This window comes from Nyctereutes procyonoides, unplaced genomic scaffold, assembly GCF_905146905.1.
Source record: "Nyctereutes procyonoides isolate TBG_1078 unplaced genomic scaffold, NYPRO_anot_genome, whole genome shotgun sequence".
Taxonomy (NCBI): Eukaryota; Metazoa; Chordata; class Mammalia; order Carnivora; family Canidae; genus Nyctereutes; species Nyctereutes procyonoides.
Window position 1 is genome coordinate 9588600 of NW_026575128.1, and position 21988 is coordinate 9610587.

General features: G+C 37.5%; 1 protein-coding gene across 7 annotated transcripts in view; it reads right to left on the reverse strand.

The window, feature by feature from the left end:
• The window catches only part of OSBPL9 (oxysterol binding protein like 9), a 163873-nt gene that overhangs the window by 44558 nt on the left and 97327 nt on the right, over nucleotides 1-21988 (reverse strand). Inside the window, exon 1 of one of the 7 annotated variants that reach the window (XM_055341780.1) lies at nucleotides 12642-12746. The exons of 5 other annotated variants lie outside the window; for them this stretch is intronic. Coding sequence is in view for 1 of the 2 variants with exons in the window: in XM_055341776.1 (XP_055197751.1) it covers nucleotides 12143-12169 (27 nt within the window). In the remaining variant the exon portion in view is untranslated. Of the gene's footprint in view, nucleotides 1-12142; nucleotides 12223-12641; nucleotides 12747-21988 lie in introns of those variants that run through there. One more of the 7 variants, XM_055341776.1, reaches the window with a different exon arrangement.

Below are 21988 nucleotides of genomic sequence, written 5' to 3' on the forward strand. Positions count from 1 at the left end.
ACTCGATCCCAGGTCTTCAGGATCACACCCCGGGCTGCAGGCAGCGCTAAACCGCTGCGCCACCGGGGCTGCCCAACATCTTCATTTTTAAAGATAACCAAAAAGCTTTCTATTAAGAACACTTATTATATACAGTATATGATAATAAAGGATGCATAAAAGGAAGGATAAATCAATTATTAGTATTTTGGAGACACTATAGTACTGTATTACAAAAAAAGGGAGTGATTTCCTTTCATATTACTGTACTACAGAAAAAATTAGAAGTGTTTGGCTTAGTTTTTGTTTTGTTTCACACAGCAATATAACATAACTATTAATAACTATAAGATCCAGTTAAAATCTGTAAAATGTGGGATCCCTGGGTGGCGCAGCAGTTTGGCGCCTGCCTTTGGCCCAGGGCGCGATCCTGGAGACCCGGGATCGAATCCCACGTCGGGCTCCCGGTGCATGGAGCCTGCTTCTCCCTCTGCCTGTGTCTCTGCCTCTCTCTCTCTCTCTCTCTGTGACTATCATAAATAAATAAAAATTTAAAAAAAAATAAAATAAAATAAATAAAATCTGTAAAATGTTATGCTTTCTAGAGATTAAAAAGGTCAATGGCACATTCATAAATGAATAAAAAGTGAAGCATGTAAATAAGAAAAAGTGATTTTTAAGTTTCCCTCTTTTGAATCCATTTAGAACTACCACTGTAAAAATCTAATTAACACATCCTTTTGAACAAATCTCTTATCTGATTAAAAACAGATGGAAACCAGTAAACAAATGGAAACAGATTCAAATTACTGAGATCTAAAACCCATCTAAATTAATTCTTAAAAAACAACTCCTTAATGTTGCTATAATCCTAGAACCTCACTCTGGCTCTCTTCTCAAACCTGCCTCTAGATAGTCTTCCTCATTCCTTTAACCTTAGAATAAACTCCACACATCATAACAACCAAGTCAAAGATCTACTCACCAATCTGTTTTTATGTAATGTATAACAAGTGGTTATAACTAGAGTTATTAGCATAAAGTCTCAGAACTGGCCTAAACTTCCTTGCACAGTAATCCATAAATCTTTGGTGTACTTAAAAAACAAAACAAAACAAAACAAAACAAAAAAAACTACATATATAGTTGCCCTATCTGCAATCAATAAAACACTCATAAAGTTATCAATAACATAGACAACCGATAGTAAACTGTTTCCTCAAATCTTGTAAGAATAATGCACACAAGAAATAAAAGTTTTTGCTACATATTATGATTTATAGTACACAAAAAACAATGCCTTCTTGTCCAACTTCCTATTCAAAGAAGTTACTTTTACAATGTTTTTGAAAGTCTTCTAATCTTCACTTGAGTAGCTTAATAGACAAGGGGCTCATTACCTCCTAACATATACTATTTCATAAAAAATCCCTTGAGTCCTAACTATTGCTCTTTCTATCCAACATTTACAATATAAAACCCTACACTTACTCGTGTCCTTTTTAATGGTTTTGTTTTAAAACAAATCATCAGAATATAGTCCTTTACACCATTTGAGAGTGGTCTATCTTCCTTTGAAAAGAACTCAGAACAGGGCAGATCCTTTTAAGACAGGGTGTGACTTCATACTTTTTACAGGGACATCTTGTAATAGCTCTTGAGAACAAGCAGGTTGGGAGTCAAGCAGATACACATTCTCTATGCCACTCATCCAAAACTATACTGCTCAGGGTTAGTTCAGCTTTGAATAAATGTATGTGGCATGGATTGCACTGTCTGTCAACTGCTGATGGCGTGCCACAGTTCTTCCCCATGACTTCTCCCTAGGTTTCTTTTGCGTTTCGGTTCTCCTTCTCCTCCCTTTTATCTACTCCTTCACTCCTTTCTTCATGTCTGTCTTTCCTTCTTTTTTGTCCATGTCCCTTGTAGACACTTTGTGACCAAAGTGATTATGTTGCACTTTTGGCAGTCATGTTGCTGCTGCTCCCTAATTTACTATATTGATGCGGCATAGTTCTCAAATGACGACTTCTGTGTGAATTCATTTAAAGTTTAAGTCAAACACAACCATTACAGAGAAATAAAGGTAAATGGTCTGTGGTGTAAAAGAGTTAAATTATAATAGAAATTAAACCCAATCTATAAATTAAGATAAATCCGTAAAATTAGAAATCAGTGCAAAGGAAAAAAAATTTACGTGGCAAATATACTAAAAACAAAATAGTCTTTAGTCTTCAAGAATACTTTGCTAAGAAAGAAAGTTAAAGTACATTTTTAAAGAGGAGTACCACATGACTCTACATCAGCTAGAATCTTTTCATCTAGTTTAAAATATATCAAGAGAGAAACATCTGACCCAACTTCAAAAATAGTATCTAGACTGGTAGAAGAATATCAAACTGCCTCAAAGCTGCATATAAATACTTCCTACTATCTTTCTAATACCTATGTCAAATACCTCAACTTCTCTTCTCGGAAGGTACTTCAAAACTAACAAATGTCTACAAAATTAAATGAATTCCTATTAATAACTTTAATTAGGACATTAAACACTATTTATACATACATATAACCAAATACTTCACCTCCATTTAAAAAAAAGTATTGCAAGGATGTCCTTAGAACTGTCTGAAATACATATGAATTGTAGTTGCTTTGTAGAGGTATTCTTTCAGTATAACAGTACAGGAGGCAATTTTTGAGGCAGGGAGTAAGAGCTTTTAAAGTAATTCCTGGTGACGGGAAGAGTAATAAACAGTGGTGGTTAAAGGTAGTTTAAGGTCTTGTTGAGGTCAGAATCAGGAAGTAAGAAAGTCATGAGTAATTTGAGGAACTGAGGAGAATAACACAGAACAGGAAGGGCTATGGCTGAATAACAATACTGTAAAAAGAAATTAACAAATGAGTAATTATTTTCATATCAAATCTTATTTTATAGCAAAAACGTAAAGGACTAAGGACCCTATAGTCAATGTCTTCTCTTACATAGGAAAAAACAGTATATAATAAAAATGTTGCAAAAGGAGAAAAAATAATTAGAAATAGAGAAATCAGTTCATATAAGCCTCATAGAAAAGTTCAGAATAACAAGAACACAGAATAAGTTATCAGTAGTAGAACCACAGAAGGGAGTAACAGCTTAAAAATTTAATAAAGGAAAAACATCAAAGAAAATAAGCCTCCTAATGAAAAATAAACATGAATCCAGACAAAAGTAGATGATTTTTAAAAACTAGCAAAACAATTACCCTGTAATTAAAATAATGAAAACTTTGCAGAAATGTCATTTTGACTAAAATATGAGAATATCTGGAAAGCTTATGTTCACAATTAGCAATTTGAGATGACATGCATCACAGATATGCTTTCATCCAATGAAAGAAGTATAGAGCATACTTACAATTGAATCACTTACAATTATTTTTGAAAATTCAAGAACTGGAGAGATACCAGAAGACTGGAAAAAAGCAAGTGTGGTACTGATCTTCCATAAAAGTAAGGAAAAGAGAGAATAGAAAGTTACTTTACCATGCTGTGAGTCTGACATCAATAATTAAGTAAAGGAATAATAAGAGAAAAATCTATAACTATTCAGAGGAAAAGTAGGTACATGAGCAGCAAGTGGTAAGTTAAAATAAAAAAAAAAAGAACACACTATGTCAAACTTACTGACTTTTCTGTTCCTTAGAAATTTGTTAGCAAATTAAGTTTTTTGAGAAGTGACACCATTTTGTCTCCTTACTAAATGCCTTACAAGTTGGTTTAATGATGAAAAATGTGTATTAAAGAAACCCGAAATATTAATAAGATCACGATTTTATGTGGAATATACTAATTTGTTATTTCCTTGGATTACTGAAAATTTCTAAGCATTTATAATCCCTATTGTCTCTATGCTTTATCCACTTCAGGTAAATGAAGAACAGGATTTAGAGGTATAGAGAATTTCTCACAGCAAGAATTTCTATTTTTAATCCTAAAGAATACTCAACTATCAATTCAATTCATTTGAGGATCAATTTGAAACTGTTAACAAAATTGAGCCTAATATTAAATGCTTTCCTTCATTGTAACTTCAGGTTATTTTCCATTTAAATCAATGTTCTAAAAATCTAAGGCTCCAAATCGGGTTCTCTTTTATCAACGTGGTAGCTATAGTTATCTTACCAGCATGCTAGGTACCCCAAGAATATCCTAAAAGGTAAGGTCTTTTTCTGTAGTTCTAAGTGAACAGTTAGTTCTCTACCGCCAGGGATTCACCATGGATGTACATTATATATCAAAAAAAAATTCCAAATATTAGAACCTCTGCTAGACACTTAGTTTTCTAATTTGATCATCACAAGACAGGAAAATAGACATTAACTCTATTTTATGAGCATTTACCCAAATCATGAAATAGGGATTTTAATTAGGATTTAAATTCTTTTGACTTTTGGGATTCTCATTCTTTTGACTTCAATCCATTACACTTTTCTCTTAAATAACAATAATACCAGAAAAGAATTCACAGCATAAGAGGACTAAAATGTAATCTAAAAACTGCCTGAAGGAACTTGCTGTAGGTAAAGTGAGCACAGCTTTAGACTGATTTAGTTTTAAATTCTGAATCTGCAACTTTCTAACCTGTATGATCTGGCCAAACTACTTTCTCCACTATCATTTTCTCATCTAGGGATGGACATAATAACAAGTCATTCAAAGTTGTTGGATAGATGAAAGAGTATGTGTAAAGTAACACAAGATTAAATTTTCTACTTCCTCTTCCTAATTTGTAATAATAACCATAATCCATTATTGCATCTCCAGGCTCTAAAATAAGGGCCTAACATAAAAAGGGCATTCAATGAATATTTGATGGATAAAACAAAATCAATTAACAACCAGATAATACCATAAAACATTAATAGAGATCTATAATCAATAAAAGGATGTAAGCATAAATTAAATTGTATTTAAAATTCCTTTAAAAAAGGAAAACAAAAAAAAAAACAAAAAAAACAAAAAAAAAATAAAAAAGGAAAACAGAAAAGTTGATAAACTGACAATAATAAATTAAAAAGGTATGAACAATATACAAATCATTAAATAGTTATAGGAAACAGATCAGAAAAAAAAATTCCATGAGATTTTCAGAAGAGGATTGGGTATTATGCCTGAATCACAAAAGGTAAATTGTTATTGAATTATTACCTTGGTAACAAAGGGTTAAACAATATAAAGAAAGCCTTTTTCCACCATAATATAAACCAGTTTTTTGAAATGAAAGTACATTAGGTCTTCAAAAAATAGAATCACTTTTATCTGTAAAAAATGGCTTGTAAATAGTATTTTCTTTTGTTTAAAAGATTTTTTTTTTAATTCATTCCTGAGAGACAGACAGAGTAAGAGAAGCAGAGTGGCACAGAAAGAGGCAGGCTCCTCACAGGGGGCCCCATGGAGGACTCAATCCCAGGACCCCGGGATCACACCCTGAGCCAAAGACAGATGCTCAACCGCTGAGCCACCCAGGCGTCTCTAAATTTGTTTAAAATATATATATACCACAAACAAATCTGCATTTCTCATATAGTTGGGAAAGAGAGCCATTTTGTCAAACAGGAATCAGGTATAGACATCAGTGTCAAAATTCATGAACTTTAATCCTAAATCTTAGTACAACAGTTTATTCTTCATAATCTCTAATACACGATTTTGCAACTTTTTGACTTAGACAAAAACAAAAATACTGATCCCATAAGGTGACTTGGTTACTCAAACAACTGCACAAAATAGGAGGATTTTGCACCATTTCCTCTATTTTTAAATCATTGATAGCTTGTCTTTTCAAAAGACTCTAATTTATTCTTAAATAAAGTCATGTAAAAAGTCTTGTCAAAATCTAAATACATAAAAATCTGAAGTTCATGAATAGGATGACCATATACTTTAGTTTGTCTGGGATAATGAATGTTCATGCCTGTTGTCTCAAAAGTGCTCTAGTTTGGACAATAAATTTTATGGGCTCCTTCTCTATAAAGCATGTAACTAGCCTTTTAGAGATATAAATGTGTAGAAGGCATGTAAGACTGAAGTATCAGAATGCAGCAATTACTTAAAAAATTATTTTAAATGAAATATGAGTTTATAGGCTCTGAATGTAGAAAACCAATTACAATTCTGTAATTGGCTTTGTCAGAATTCAAGTCAATTAATATTAACTGGGTGCTTAATTTATGCTAGGTAAATGGAGACATGAATAATAATATAGAACTTATATTTTTTAAGTTATTTTATTTATACACACACTCCCCTCAAATACAACACAAGAAATAAAACACACAACACCCATCATATATTATTACTGGGGACTGGGATTAAGGAAGGGAACCATTTGAGACAGGGACTCTTAAAATTTTTACTTTATACATTCATTTGTCTGATTTTAAAAAATAAGTATATATTTATATCAAAAGCTTACATAAAAATATTTGGAAACTGTGCAAGTGTGTAAATATTTTTCAGAAGTTTTATAACTGTTTTAGCTTGCAAAATCAATCAGCATTATTCTCTTAAAAATTTTTTAAAGTTACCTGCTTTATTTTTTTAAAGATTTTATTTATTTATTCATGAAAGACACACACACAGAGAGAGAGAGGCAGAGACACAGGCAGAGGGAGAAGCAGGCCCCATGCAGGAAGCCCGATGTGGGACTCCATCCCGGGACTCCAGGATCATGCACACCCTGGGCCAAAGGCAGGCGTCAAACCACTGAGCCACCCAGGGATCCCTATTCTCTTAAAATTAACGACAAAATCCTAAAGTGTCTTGAGAGTAAATCTGGCAATACAGCTGCTCAGGTACAACTTTCCAAGCAAAACGTAGTGTGACAAATTTATAATACCACTTACACATAAAAAGCACAAACTTGGGGAGAAAATAAAAAAGCACTAAAAAATTAGCAATCAACACTACATTGGAATAAATGCCAAAAAAGAAAATAGCCAGTAAAACAAAGCAGAATACCTATTTTTTTCCTACATCCTTCCTGCCATTAACATAATGACTCAACATTCAAGAAAGCAAACTCCTAAAAAACAAAAACACCTACTACATCACTCCCCCTAACAAACACTATTTGACTACATGGTATTGGCAATCAGCCAGAGTTTTTCTTTTCACCTGCTAGTTGGTCAGGTTCCTGGCTCTACCTTTCTTAAAGCCATAAGTTAACTTGTCCCAAGATCTATATAAGCTCTGAGTGGCTTACTAGTATGGGATGGAAAAAAATACAATCTTCCTCTCTCTGACCTCAGATTACTACCTATCGTCAGTTTAACAGCATTCTGGAAAGCAAAGTCTCACTACTATTAAGGGTCTACCAAAAACTAAAGTTTTAGGTAAATACTGGAGATTTGCTCTAAGTATAACTAGGAGAAACTCATATTCAAACACATGAATCCTTAAACTAAGTATTTTAGTATGTCAAGTTTTGAAGTAATATGAATTCAGTAATTCATTGGGGGTATCTCTTTTGACTACTGCACTGTGCTAGATGTTTGGGGATGCCAAGATGAAGCAGCCATAGACCTTATTCTAGGAGTTTCAAATCCATAAGAGAAAATAACATCTGTCTACAAATAACTGATTCAAGCATGGTAAAATAAGAGTTACCAGAAATGTACAAGGAGATCAGAGGGCAAAACTGAAGAAAGGAGGAGAAAGGTTTTACAGGATGTGGACAGAGAGATGTGAGGGGCAAAGTATTACAGCCGTGGACACAGGCTGGAAACAGCATAATGAAATGGAATATTTGAACTTCTCTTTAATGGAGTGACCACAGAAATGAGGGCAGGGTTAGGTAAACTGACAAGGGATGCTGAGGTACCCAGGAAATAGGAACAGCAGGAAGCCTTGTCTAGTCCAAGCCTGAGTGAACAAGGAAGGAAAGAGTGTTACCAAGAACCAACTGGAAGAGGAGCTACTAAAACTCAAGTGTCCTTTAAGTAGCTCCTCCTCCAGTTGGTCTTAGCCAATGGGAGGCAGTGTCAGAAGAAAAGCGAGAACTGCTGGGGTATTTATTCCCAAACCAGAATCTAAAGGAATGAACTTCAGGTCAGCCTTCTGGAGCAAAGAAGGAATCTGCAGGGAAATGGAGAATAACCAGAAAAGTAATACTCTCAGAGTCTGAGGTTAGTATAAGCACAAAGAGACTGGAAAGCAGAAGGAAGTCAAATAAGGAACAATATGCTCTGGGAAAATATATTTTTTTCGGATTCAGATGAATTGAAACGAAATAAAAATTAGTGGCTGAACTGAAAAAATTAAAGTTTTGTAGAGTGAGGAGAGCAATTGATGGAGAGCAACAGCAGGGTAGCACCCCGGTTCCCTCCAGAGTCAAAAGAGCAAGAATCATTGGACTCTAGTCCGGTTATTCTAGTCTCTATGTGACCTTAAACAAGTCACTTGGCTTTTCTGAAACTGTTTTCTCCATTATAAAACTAGGTAAAGGTTGTATTAAAACTTTAAGATCTCTTCCAGTTCTAGGAGTCTGTGAAGCCAATATCTCCAGGTAAATAACCATGTTCATCAAGTGAATAAATACCTTACACCACATTTGAAAAGCCTGGGGTCCACTTTTTTACCTTAAAAAATAATTTCATTTAAATAAAGACAGTAAGAACTTAAAGTTTCCAACGGCAGCCAGTCCTGCACAGTATGACAAAGAATGTTAAAACACAAGCAAACTTTATCATTTAGTGTAACCTTGAAACTGAGAAAGACCAGATTTTAAAACAGGCTTCGGAATGCAAGAAACAACCAAATAAGTAGAATAATGACTGAAATGGCACATTTTGAAAAAAACAAAGTGAGGTGCTCGGTCAATAGAGCAAAGAAGAAAAGTTCTTAAAGGTGTCTCCAGAAATAAATGAACTCTAATGTAAAAGGACAAGTCTGTCCCTGTCCCCCCACTCTCTCTCACACACACTCACACACACCAACCATTCCTTCACAACACGAATATTCACTGATTATCTGTTTTGTGCCAGGTACTATCAGTACTATCATGGACTTCAAAGGACATTTTTAACGCAGATAGCAAATATAATTAATTACCTAATCTTTTGGAATAAGCTCAAATTTCACCCCTTCCCAGCAACATGCTCTGACCTCCTATGATACTACCATAGAACTAATTAGTGTTGGTACTGCTATTAATATTCTTTAAGTCATATTACAGATCATATAGATTAGGGGGCAGGGGAGTTTGCCTGGGAATCTGCTCACCATTTATAACACTGTTTCTAAACATTTTCTCCAATCCTATCTCTCAGGTGTGGCAGCAACCAGGGAGCTTGGCGACTTAGGAAATATTTCTACTTTACAGGAATAAATCTAACTCCAGTACAAGTGAGCCAAAGGGTTGCACACTTAGGATATCATTAAGTCACATATTTTAATCATTTAACAAGTATTCAGTGAGCACCTACTATGGGCCAAGCACTAGACTATTGACAAAGGCCCTGGGAATTCTAAGATGAGTAAGGGCCTCTGAATTCTAAAGTTAAGGTGTAATGCAAGAATCAAACACCTGAACAAAAAATCTACAGGACAACCTAGTGAACACTATAATATAGAGATATGAACAAAGTGTTTATAGTAGCACACAAAGGACAAGAGTAACTCTAACTTGCTCTGCCTGAAGGAAAACATCAAAGAACAAGTAACATATGAGCTGTACACTAAAGGAAGAACTGGAGGTGTTGCTGACTAGAATTCTGAGCAATTATAATTAAAGAGGGAAAGGCTGTGAAAGGACAAAGACCTGAGAGACTAAGTCATGTTTTAAATGATTAAGTTTGGGGATCCCTGGGCGGCTCAGTGGTTTAGCACCTGCCTTCAGCCCAGGGCGTGATCCTGGAGCCCCAGAATCGAGTCCCACATAGAGCTCTTTGCAGGGAGCCTGCTTCTCCCTCTGCCTCTCTCTCTGTGTGTATCTCATGAATAAATAAATCTTTAAAAATAAAAATCTTTTAAATAAATAAATGATTAATAGTTCACAGTGCTGCCTCGGGTAACTTGGGTAGAGCACCCACCTGCAGCTGGGTTCAGACTATAAAGATAAATCAGGACCAGGTTGTGAAGGGCCTTGAAGGACTTGATAGGCAGCTGAGTTTGGCAAACGGATTCAAAACAGATTTTAAAGCACAGGAATTACTCAATCTGATTTGATTGAGGATAAAGAGTGTAGGTAGAGGGAAGACTAGTTAGGAGGTTTTGCTAAAGTCTAGGTGAGAGATGATGAGGGCCTGAATTAAAGTATTATCCTGTGGAAAAAAAGAGGACAAATTGAAGAGATACTAAGAAGGCAAATTTAACAGGATCTGGTGACTGGACCTGGAAAATAAGAGTAATGGAAAATAGCTTTAAATGACTAATTGCCTGTGTATAGTGAAACTTCAATTAATTAAAATATTTAGGGAGAAATACATGGTTTAATTATATTTTCAGGCTAACAGCTATTTTTTCAAACATAATCTGTTTAAATCTTTACTGAAAAATCTTTCTAAACACAATCTGTAGGCTAACCACAGTAATCATTAAAACTGTCTTTTTTTTCTATAGAATCCCCATAAATATCAGTTATCACTCCACACTACAAAGTCTAAACACTGATAGAACTTGACATATCCCAGGGGATACCTAGAATTTGCTTTTCAGAATAAAAGCCTGATACTATCTTTCTCAAGTACTAGACTGCAAACCACGTAACTATCTGATTTTCCAACCAACAGAATATGGCTGGATCACAATGCTTTTGCCTGGGGCAAACTTAAATTCTCCGCTCATCATCTTAGCATTTGGGGATGGCTGGGTAGTTAAGATTACTACTGAATATAATATTTTTACATTAAAAAAAATCCCAACCAAAACTTCAGAAACATCAAAATGCATGTGACCAATAGCCCCTTTGCAGGCTAGTATTTATTGAGGGGCACTTCAAGCATAATGCCATCTCTGTCAAAAACTCAGGACAGTCGGGAAACAGATCTGGCTTCTCTGTGGTCTTTCTTATTTTTCATTTAAGCTCTCAGACTAAAAGTCTGACTTTTGGTAGTTTATTATCTTCCCTGAGCTGGGAAAGATAATATAGTATTTCAATTTGTTTCTTGCTGGGCTGCACACAAAATGAAAGTTTAAAAAAAATTTTTTTAAGACAATGAGAGACATCGATACTATTCATTAAAAGGGTTTTTCATTTAGTTCAATACAGGCAATGTTCTGAAAGATGATTCACAGACAATGGACGAGAACTTCCAAGTTAAATTTCACTACAAAAGCTCTGAAAGCCAACTGCATCCCTAAATATCTCTGTTGATAACCGGGAGAAATAATTACTCGATTTGTTTTTAATTTCCTGAACACAGCTAAATGTAAACAATTTAAGTTGACAAGCGAAACGAAAGGTTACTTCAAATTAGCCGAAAGTTTTCTGGTTCAATACATTTGTCACTCTTTCCTAATAAAAATACTTGGAAGTACAGTATGAATGCTGAAAAAAATGCATGCCTGATACATGCTTCCTGGACTATTCATTATACTCAACTTCCCATAACTGAGCTGTGCTGAGAACCTAAACCTTCCCCTGCAGTTTTTATGAGAACCTCACACTATTCCAAAATTTTCACTATTTTTTTGCACAAACTGCTCAAGAAGTGTAAAACCATCCCCCTCCCCACACGCAAGCTCACGAATGGCACCTATAATTATTTCACACAAAAAGCTACTGGGCCAGCCTGAAACACACAGTGCCAAAAACAAAACAAAATGTTTGGCCTGAAACTGGAAACTCTATTAATGGGCAACTGATCAAAATTAAGCTTTCACATTACGAGAAAGCTTAACTTTTGTGTTTATGGCTCGGGACCGCTTTCGAAAAGGAAAATGAGAAAAAAGAGGAGACAGTCTTGCCCTGTGGTTTGGCGGCGAACGACCCCCGTGGCCCGGCCCGGCCTCCAGCGCATCTCGGCCGGAGAGGGCAGCTCCCCGGGGAGCAGAGCCCGGGCGCCGGGTCGCCGGCTCACCCGGAAGGCAGTGGAAAAGCCAGGACGCCGGGACTGGGGGGGGGGGCTTTCCGGGGGGGGCCGGGGGGGGGCTTTCCCAGACCCCGGGGTCTACTCACTCCGCAAGCGGCCAGCAAGAAAGCCATCCGCCAAGGCCCCGCCCTCTGTGCCTCCGCGGGGCGCCGGGCCCCGTCCACGCACCCCCGCCTCCCCCTCCGGCCGAGTCCCCCGCCGCGGGGCAGTCCACCCACTGGGGCACAGCCGGCCCGGGGCCCCCCGCCCGCCGGCTCCGGGGGCCGCACCGATTGGCCGCGCCTGGCGGCTCCTGGCAAAGAAACCGCTGGCGATTGGCCACCGGTCACCTGCTGGAAACGAGGTGAGCGACCGACGATTGGCCGTTAGGACAATTTTGGGTGGAGAGGAGGGCGGGGCAGGTCCCCCGCGGAGGAGGCGGCTCCCCGCTCCCGGCCCCGCGCTCCCCAGCTCCCGGCACCCCGGCTTCTCACCCCCCAGTTCCCTCGCACCCCGGCTCCCCGCCCCCGGGATCCCTGCTCCCGGCGCCCGGATCCCCACACCCCGGCTCCGCCCCCCACCCCCCCCGCTGCCCGGGGCTCTCACCTTGGGAGCTGTGCGCCGAGCACCCACGGAGCACCCACGGCCGCGCCACCACCCACGCTTCGGGAGCTGCGGCCGCTGCCCGCCGAGCTCACCCCCCGGGAAGGGCGGGCCTTGCTCCAGGGAGCTCGGCTGGGCCTCGGGCCTTCAGCCTCGGGAATCCCCGGAACGCGGCGGCTGGGGAAGCACGCATCGCGGACAACTTGCTTCCCTACACCCACCGACTTCTAGCTCGCTGTCCCTAGAATTTGGGCAGCTGTGGGACCAAGTTTCACCTCCATAACTGCTTTTGCTTCCTTCCGGAAAGTTGTCTGTGACGCGTGGCGGGGGGGTGGGGGGGGCCGCAGGCGACGGGGGAGGATACTTTCTAAAGGAAACCAAAGCTCCGGGGCCTTGTTCATCAGTCCGGGGAACTTCGGGGCTTTGCTGCTACCCACAGCTATATAAGGAATGTAGGTGGCTTGTAAAGATGCTTCAAGAAACCAAATGGCATAACTACAAATTAGACCAAAAGTTCGGACTTAGCAGGACTTTGACAGAGTCATCCAAAATGCAGGGAATCACAGACATAAATAATTAACTTACTGCTCTGCAGGACAATCTCATTTTCTTTCTCTTACTGTTTTTCCTTCTGGTTATATATCTGCAACTCTACTAAATTCTTAAGCATCTAATTTTTGTAGCCCTTTGGCTCAAGTTGTGATCCCGGGAATGGAGTCCCACGTATAAAAGTTGTTTTTGTATAAAAAACAACTGAGAAAAATAAAAATACTAAGATCCAAGGTGAGGGGGTCTTTCAAATGTCAAGAAGTCAAGCAAAAAATAGGCCAACATTACCTATAGCTATTAAAATGAAAATCTTAACAAAACAGAATTTATGCACTACTTTCAAAAATATTATTTCTGCTAGAGACCCCAATAATGTTTACATATAAATCACATTTTCCTCTAGTATCATCTCAGACGACAAATACTTTTGGTAGCAATAGAAGCAAAATGGTAGGAAAATTTCATAGTTTCTCTATGAACTTGCTTTGTAACTCAGGCAAATATTCAGTTAAGGATCTTAAACAGAAAGCAAATTAAGAAGAGAAAAAGTATACCAACTGAGATCAAAACTTCATGCGATACAACAAACCTTTGATATTAGTTCAGTGGTATTTCCCTCACTTCAATGCCTGTATCTAATTAATTATAGTTAAGGGCAGCCTCGGTGGCTTAGCGGTTTGGCGCCACCTTCAGCCCGGAACGTGATCCTGGAGACCCAGGATGGCGTCCCACGTTGGGCTCCCTGCATGGAGCCTGCTTCTCCCTCTGCCTGTGTCTCTGTCTCTGTCTCTCTCTCTCTCTCTCTCTCTCTGTCTCTCATGAATAAATAAAAAAAAAATCTTAAAAAAAAAAGTGCGGGAAATGCTTTTGCTTTTATTTTATGCACTTCTACATAGCTTAAAATTTTTTAGAAGCATGACTTATATCATTACCATAGTTTTTAAAACTTCAATCCTCATGATTTTTATTTTCTACTTGATACTAGACTGAGCTCTGTAAAGACAAGGACAACATGTTATTTATTCACAATTTATATCCTCTATAACTAGTATAGCACATGGGTCACATCAAATACACCTAATTATTTACCAAAAGCATTACTTTTTGTATTCTCCATATGTTCTGAATTAAGCATGCACTACTTTTTTATTTAAACTTTATTTTTATACAGAGAAGGCAGGAAATATAAGTTCTAAAAGATGTCCATAAATATAAGTTCTAAAAGATGCACAGTTAAGATAAATTTCTGGCAGTTAAAGAAATAACCTGTAGCAGCTATACAACTGGACTATTTGTTCTTATGCTTCCCAAGAGCTCAAGATAGATGAGCCACCACTAGGACAAGAGAACTGAATTAAAAAAAAAAAAAAAGGAATCCCAGGGGCATCTGGGTGGCTCAGTGGTTGAGCATCTACCTTTGGCCCAGGTCATGATCCCAGGGTCCTAGGAGAGAGTCCTGCAGTGGGCTACCTGCAGGGAGCCTGCTCCCTCTCTGCCTATATCTCTGCTTCTGTGTGTCCGTCATGAATAAATAAATAAAATCTTTTTTAAAAACTGAGTCCTAGAATCCTAAATTCCAATTTAGGAGCCAGAAATTCATCTGCCCTCAGTAATAGCAATAACAACTTTTAGGGGAATTTTCCTTTGTTACAGAAAACCCAAGTATCTGGCTACTTCTCCATACCATTTTACCTCTGAAAAAGGTGACACATCTATATGGCAATCATTTTCTTGGGGAAACAAAGCATTTCAAGGGAGAAAAACAAAACACATCTGTTTTTCTACATGATACAAAAACAAAATCTAAGGTGGCAAAAGAAACAATACAATGGTATCAAATAGATCTTTATACATTGAAAAATTGAAATGTATGTTCAAAACACTTATCTTCAGTGAAATAGCTTAACAGTCAAGAATAGTATTCAAAAGATTTCTATTATTCTTAGTTACCCAGTTAGAGACATGAGCCATTACAGAAAAGAGGGTGGAATTAAGGTATCCTAATACTAAAGATTAATTTTTCAGTTACTATCCAAAATTATACCTAATTACTAAATTTGTATTTGTCTATAACAAAAGTTTGGCAGATATGTAATTAACAGAAGTATCTAATTTGGAAAAAAAAAGGCTTCAAAATGGCACCATTATTTTTTTCAGCTTCAATAATGATTTTCAATCTGAATTATATCACATTTCCTTTATGAATAATGATGTTTTACTCACTGATTCAGTGGCATTTCTGGTGAAGTTTCTACCAGCCCTCTCTAGTTTCCCCTCAGCCATATTCTTACACAAAGTATCATGTCCTTTCTCTCTAAGGGCTTGAGATCAAAGCCAATGAACAGTGAATGTATAGTAAAGGGCAAAAATTATAAAATTACAGGACACTGTCAATGAAATGTGAATTTGATAACTACCTAAGATGGAGTCTACAGTGGCCTACATAAACTTATATATATGGGCAGCCCTGGTGGCTCAGCGGTTTGGCGCCGCCTGCAACCTGTGGTGTGATCCTGGGGACCCGGGATCGAGTCCCATATCGGGCTCCCTGCATGGAGCCTGCTTCTCCCTCTGCCTGTGTCTCTGCCTCTTTCTCTCTGTGTCTATGAATAAATAAATAAAATCTTTAAAAAATAAACTTATATATAGATAAGGACAATTATAACCCAACTTCTTGACCCAAACAGCAACCACAGAAGCCATTTAGTGTACATCAGCTAAGTTATAGCATAAAAGCAAAAAAATGTAAAAGTCTATACTACTCAATTAGTATACATCCACAAGAAGGTTTTTAAATTGGGATCTAGGGCAGCCTGGGTGGCTCAGGGGTTTAGCGCCGCCTTCAGCCCAGGGCGTGATCCTGGAGACCCGGGATCGAGTCCCATGTCGGGCTCCCTGCGTGGAGCCTGCTTCTCCCTCTGCTTCTGTCTCTGCCTCTCTCTCTCTCTCTGTCTGTCTCTCATGAATAAATAAATAAAATCTTTATAAATAAATAAATAAACAAATAAATAAAGATCTAAAAAAGTATCTACCATAATCTTTTACATTTTCATTTTTGATAAACTATAGAAATCTGTATAACTACACATTGAATCATTCCAGGAACAACCTTAAATCCAAGTGGTGCCAAGTTATTTCATTGCCAATTTTTGTTTATGATCAAGTTGGCACCAAGTACTACTACTTGTCACGGAAGAGCCTTGGCCATGAAAGTGCACATGTGTGAGGTAAAGGCCAAATAACCCCATAGGATGTGATGTACAAATGAAGATTTCCCAGTAGTCAGAGAAAAGTGTTAAGATGACAGTCATCACAATCCTCAGTACTGTACTCATATTAAACTTAAAAAGGATCTATACCCTGGGGTGCCTGGGTGGCTCAGTCAATTAAACTTCTGCCTTCAGCTCAGGTCATGATCTCAGGGTCCTGGAATTGAGCCCCATATCAGCCTCCCTGCTCAGTGGAGAGTCTGCTTCTCCTTCTGATCCTCACCCCCTGCTTAAGCTGTCTCTCAAATAAAATAAAATAAAATAATAGAACTCTAAAAAACAAAAATCTATACCCTAACAGTTGGTACCATTTTCGAATTATGAGTAGTGACCCATTTTTATAGGCAATATCATTTATCACATCAAATAAATGTTAATTTAGATTTTATTGCTTTGTGGATTTTTATTTTAAAGACTTTATTTATTTATGAGAGGCACATAGAGAGAGGCAGAGATATAGGCAGAGGCTCCCTGTGGGGAGCCTGATGTGACACTTGATCTAGGACCTGAGATCTCGACCTGAGCCAAAGGCAGACACTCAACCACTGAGCCACCCAGATGCCCCTATTGCTTTGTGTTTTATTTGTATTTCACTTGCAATTTTCTTTTGGATATAAATTTAGTTCTATAATTTTTTTTTTTTTATTTATGATAGTCACAGAGAGAGAGAGAGGCAGAGACACAGGCAGAGGGAGAAGCAGGCTCCATGCACCGGGAGCCCGATGTGGGATTCGATCCCGGGTCTCCAGGATCACGCCCTGGGCCAAAGGCAGGCGCCAAACCGCTGCGCCACCCAGGGATCCCCCTATAAAATTTTAAATTTAAGAAGTTTATACCTAGTTTTGTTTTCCCACATTAAATAACATGATATATATAATACTTACACTGGAATCCTGGGCTTGCAAGAGTTTTTTTCTAAAATAGGTCCAGGTTTACACAACTTTTTTACGTCTATGTATGATATCCAGGTAAGCTGCTACGTATGATTCACTATATACTTTGTCTAATATCAGATGATACTGCAAAACCTACAGAATGTAGCATCCTATCTTTTTCCAATGATCAATCCCATTGCTTGGCAATCTCTCAGCATTTAGTTCATACTAAAGCTTACTAGGGCAAATAAAGAATCTGAAAGGTTTCCTTTCATTAATCAGTATCATCAAATATCGACTGAAGACTTCTTACAGGCTACAAAGAATAAATTAAGAAGCTCAACAGCCCCTCTTACCCCTCCTACTTTAGCTGGGTATAAATATGTGAAAAGATAACACAAGCTAACATATAAGCTTAGAATGACTACTGGAAGCTCAACTTCCATAGGAGTTGAAAGGAGAGAAGATTTTAGTAGTCGTCTCCCATCCTCAGACTATCTTAATTGCAATTTTAAGATACCCACAAACAGGGTGTGCCTGGGTGGCTGAGTCAGTTAAGCATCTGACTCTTGGTTTCAACTCAGGTCATAATCTCATGGGTCCTGCGATAAAGCCCTGCACCAGGTTCTATACTCAGCCTGGAGTTTGCTTGAAAGATTCTCTCCCTCTGCCCCTCCCCCAATGTGTGTATCTCTCAAAAAAATAAAAATAAATAAATCTTAAGATACCCACAGAGGAGCTAGAACAACAGGAAAAGAAATGAGGAAAGATGGAAGGAAAGGAAAAAAGTACAAGAGATGCTCTAGATGAATTTGCTGTTAATCAGAATGGAAGGAAGAATGGAATACTCCTGAGTACTTTCTACATACAAGGTATAATGTACTAGATATATTAAAACATCTTAACATAGCTACTTGACTGAAGTTTTATACTTACTATTAAAGATCAGCTAAGGTTTAAAAGAGGTTTAAAAGAATTAAATATTTATCCCATAGTATACATCTAGTAAGAAGGTAGAGCCAAGACCCAAGTCCTGGTCAGCCTGGCTCCAAATATTTTCTACTGTAATATACCACTTCTTAAACCATATTCAGAAGGTTAGACAGGGCCTGTTGGGCTTTGCACAGGTCTATGTGAAAAATACTATTAAAAAGATAGGTTTTCTCTCACCTCATGAAACTTATAATTTTTTTTGAAATTTATAATCTTAAGTGGGAAATGAGTTATATAATAAATGTATTATTATAAGAGATAATGCGTGTAAAGACCATGCAGTTCCTGGTATGTAAGAAGTGCTCAAATATTACTTGCTACCATTATTATTACATACTAGAATGTTATATGGGCTACACAGAAGGGGAAATTATAACAGAGGTTAAAGAGGTAAGAGACTACTTTTATTATAGTGGTAAGAAAGAGATGAAATGAAGAGGTAATATGTGCACTAGTTCTTGAATGACTGTAACTAATCTTACAGAAGCAAATTTGTGGAATAGGGATGGTGAGGACTTAGAGACACTGGCAAGACAAATTCAGGAATATTATGTGGGCACCAGAAATAGCACAATGCAACTTACATGACAGTCAAAGTGAACATCAAAGAAGTATGAGCGATCCTATTAAAAAGGCAAGACCACACACACACACACACACACACACACACACACACACACACCGGGTTTGGCAGGTTAGAAGTTATTACCTTTCAAAATTCAGTGGCTCAGAGAATTACACTGTCATTAACAGAAACAGAAAAATGATGGGCACCTAGGTGGCTTAGTCAGTAAAGTATCTGCCTTCAGTTCAGGTCCTTATCCCTACGACTATGGAATCGAGCCCCACTTCAGGCTCCCTGATCAGCTGGGAGTCTGCTTCTTTTCCCTCTCCTTCTGCCCATGCTCCTGCTCATGCTCCTGCTCTCCCCCTCTCACTCACTCTCTCTCTCAAATAAATAAATCTTTAGAAAAGAAAAAAAGAAAGAAAGAAACGGAAAAATGAAATAAAGAGACAGGTTTGAGGAAGAAAGATGACAGGCTCAGTTTTAGCCATGTTGAGGTTGAGTTCCAGGGAACCACCTAACTGCAAAATCCAAAAGGAAAGAATGTGAGACTAAAGCTAAATATGAAAAGATATATACAAAGAAGAGGAGTGGTGTGGGAGGGAAGGAAGAGTTACTTACACATAAGTTTTAGCTGAATCCATGAAAATTTTAAGGGCTACTGGAGAGAGAGGGAGTAAAGTCATAATCTTAAAGGAAACATCACACCGTCACAAGTATGGGTATTGTATTTAACTCTGGTTAAGTAAGAATGTTTTTCTTTGAAATATGCAAAGCAGAGAAAATAAATATAGGTGAAATCACTAAGAACTACTGAAGTAAAGCCCTTTTTTCTTAAAAAAAAAAAGACCTTTTTCTATAAAGAAGGAAGCAGGCTATATTAAATATTAAACATTAATGAAAAATATTCCACTGTGGGGATTTAACTGAAAATCAAGGAGTCAATAAAAAGACTGTTAAATAGTTATAGAAATCCAATTAAAGTCAGACAAAATTTAGACTGTGATATTATCATCTCAATATTCTGATATTAATTATATTAATTATATTTTATTATTATATATTATATAATACATTAATTATATATTATAAATTATATTAATATTCTGATATTAATAAACTGTGATATACCATCTTAATATTACGATCTCTAATAGTACTAGAAGCAGAGAAACCAGACAATGGGGGCCCTGGGGAATGGAATCTAGAATGGTACACATCCAGAGACAACAGATTCTAAGGGTGATGGTAAAATCAGTGTTGAAGAAGCAAACATGAGATCTACACTGGAGGATGACATAGGCTAAACTAGAAAGGTATTAAATGGCCAGGAAAAATGGAGAAGTAGAGCTCAGACCAAAATGAGAGAAGAAAAGTTCAGAAGTAAAGTGGTAGGGGGTGAAGGTAAGAAAACTGTACTTGAAGAGAAAATACTTTTAAATTCAGTATTTTGGAGGTAATGGGGCCCTCAGTAATGACAAGGCCAAAGTATAGTTTAATGGCTAAAGCAGAGATGAAATTCAACAGAAAAGGAAGACATATAAATGCCTTATCCCATGCCCATTTGGCAGAGAGCTCCATGAGCACCTAAACTCCACAGTGCCTAATAGTACAATACACATCTCAAAGTACTCGATAAACAGCAATGGAAAAGCAACCGATATACCATCTGTTTCTTTGTTCATTCTTTCAATTATTTCTTCATCTAACAGTTACTGAGCCCTCTTTAGAATGTCAAGTACTGAGAATGGAAATGATGATGAGAGTAGTATCATTAGTAACAATAACCAACATTTGTCAAGTTTTCACTATAGCTAGGAACGATTTCAACAAATTTGCACTTAACTCATTTAATCTTCAAAACAACTCTATAAAGGTAGGTACTTTTATTATCTTCATTTTATAGATGAAGATATGGGAACTCAGACTAAGTTCAAGGTAAAAAGTTGAATGTATATGGTGGCACTGGGATATAGACCAAGACATTTGGGCTCCAGAGTCAAGTTCTTTGTCATACTTCACTATATCTGGGAGGAAAATCTTTACTTTTTTTGCCAATCAAATTAACATTTAATTACATAGTTCTAGATGTCCTATCTTCTGCATACATTAACTTTAGGAAAAATTCATACAAAGATTCTCTTGTATTACATGTTTTTTAAATATCAAAGCTACCGGAGCCTAAGATTTTAAAATTTTCTTTTCCTGCTATTTCTTCTGAGCAAAAGCTCAGAAATTCCAAAATTGTATCAGATTAGGTACCCAACCTTAAGGAATCTGCATCCTAATTGGGGAGGTTGGAGTTACACATACTTTAAAAGAGAAACAAAAAGAATATGATAAGGACGTAGTGAATTGAACTGGGCTTTGAAGAAAAGGGGTGGTATACAAAGGCAGAGTGGAAACAGATGACACCTCAGAGAGAAAGAGAGAACATGATGAGCAAGAAGGTGGAGACCAGAAATGAAAAGATGGGTTCAGAGGAAAGTAAGTAAACAGCAACGCTCTAGTAAAAAGCTGATGGAGAGATATAATGGTAGAAATGACTAGAAAGGCAAGTTGAGAACAGATCACAGAAAGACTTGAATGTCAGTCTCACCAACCATGGAGGGAATCTCAACTGCAGCATTCAGTCTAATTCTTTCCCGCCCACCCACCCCCCACCCCCGGCTAATAGGGTTCTTGAAACACTTATCAGCATACTGAATCACAAATTTGCTGTAATGATGCCACATTCATTTACAAAACAGACTAAATTAAAAAGAAACCTTTAGAAATCACGAAGTTGCTTTTAAAAAACATAGCTAAAGAGTAACTTACAGATCTCCTAGTTTAACTCCATATTAATTTCTTATATTCTCTTAATAACCACATCCTTGAATAATGTTTTTTAAGCCTCTATTTGAACACTTTCAAGTCATGAGGAGTTCACCATCTTGTATGACCTGGGATGCCCTATACCACACCTTGTCTAATCAAGCCAATTCCTGGTACAGGACAAAAAGTAGAGAAAAGGAGTCATAAAATGTCAGTTTTGTACAACTCAATCCTATCAATTAAAATAATTAAAACAAAATCCCCCAATGCCACAATATAAGC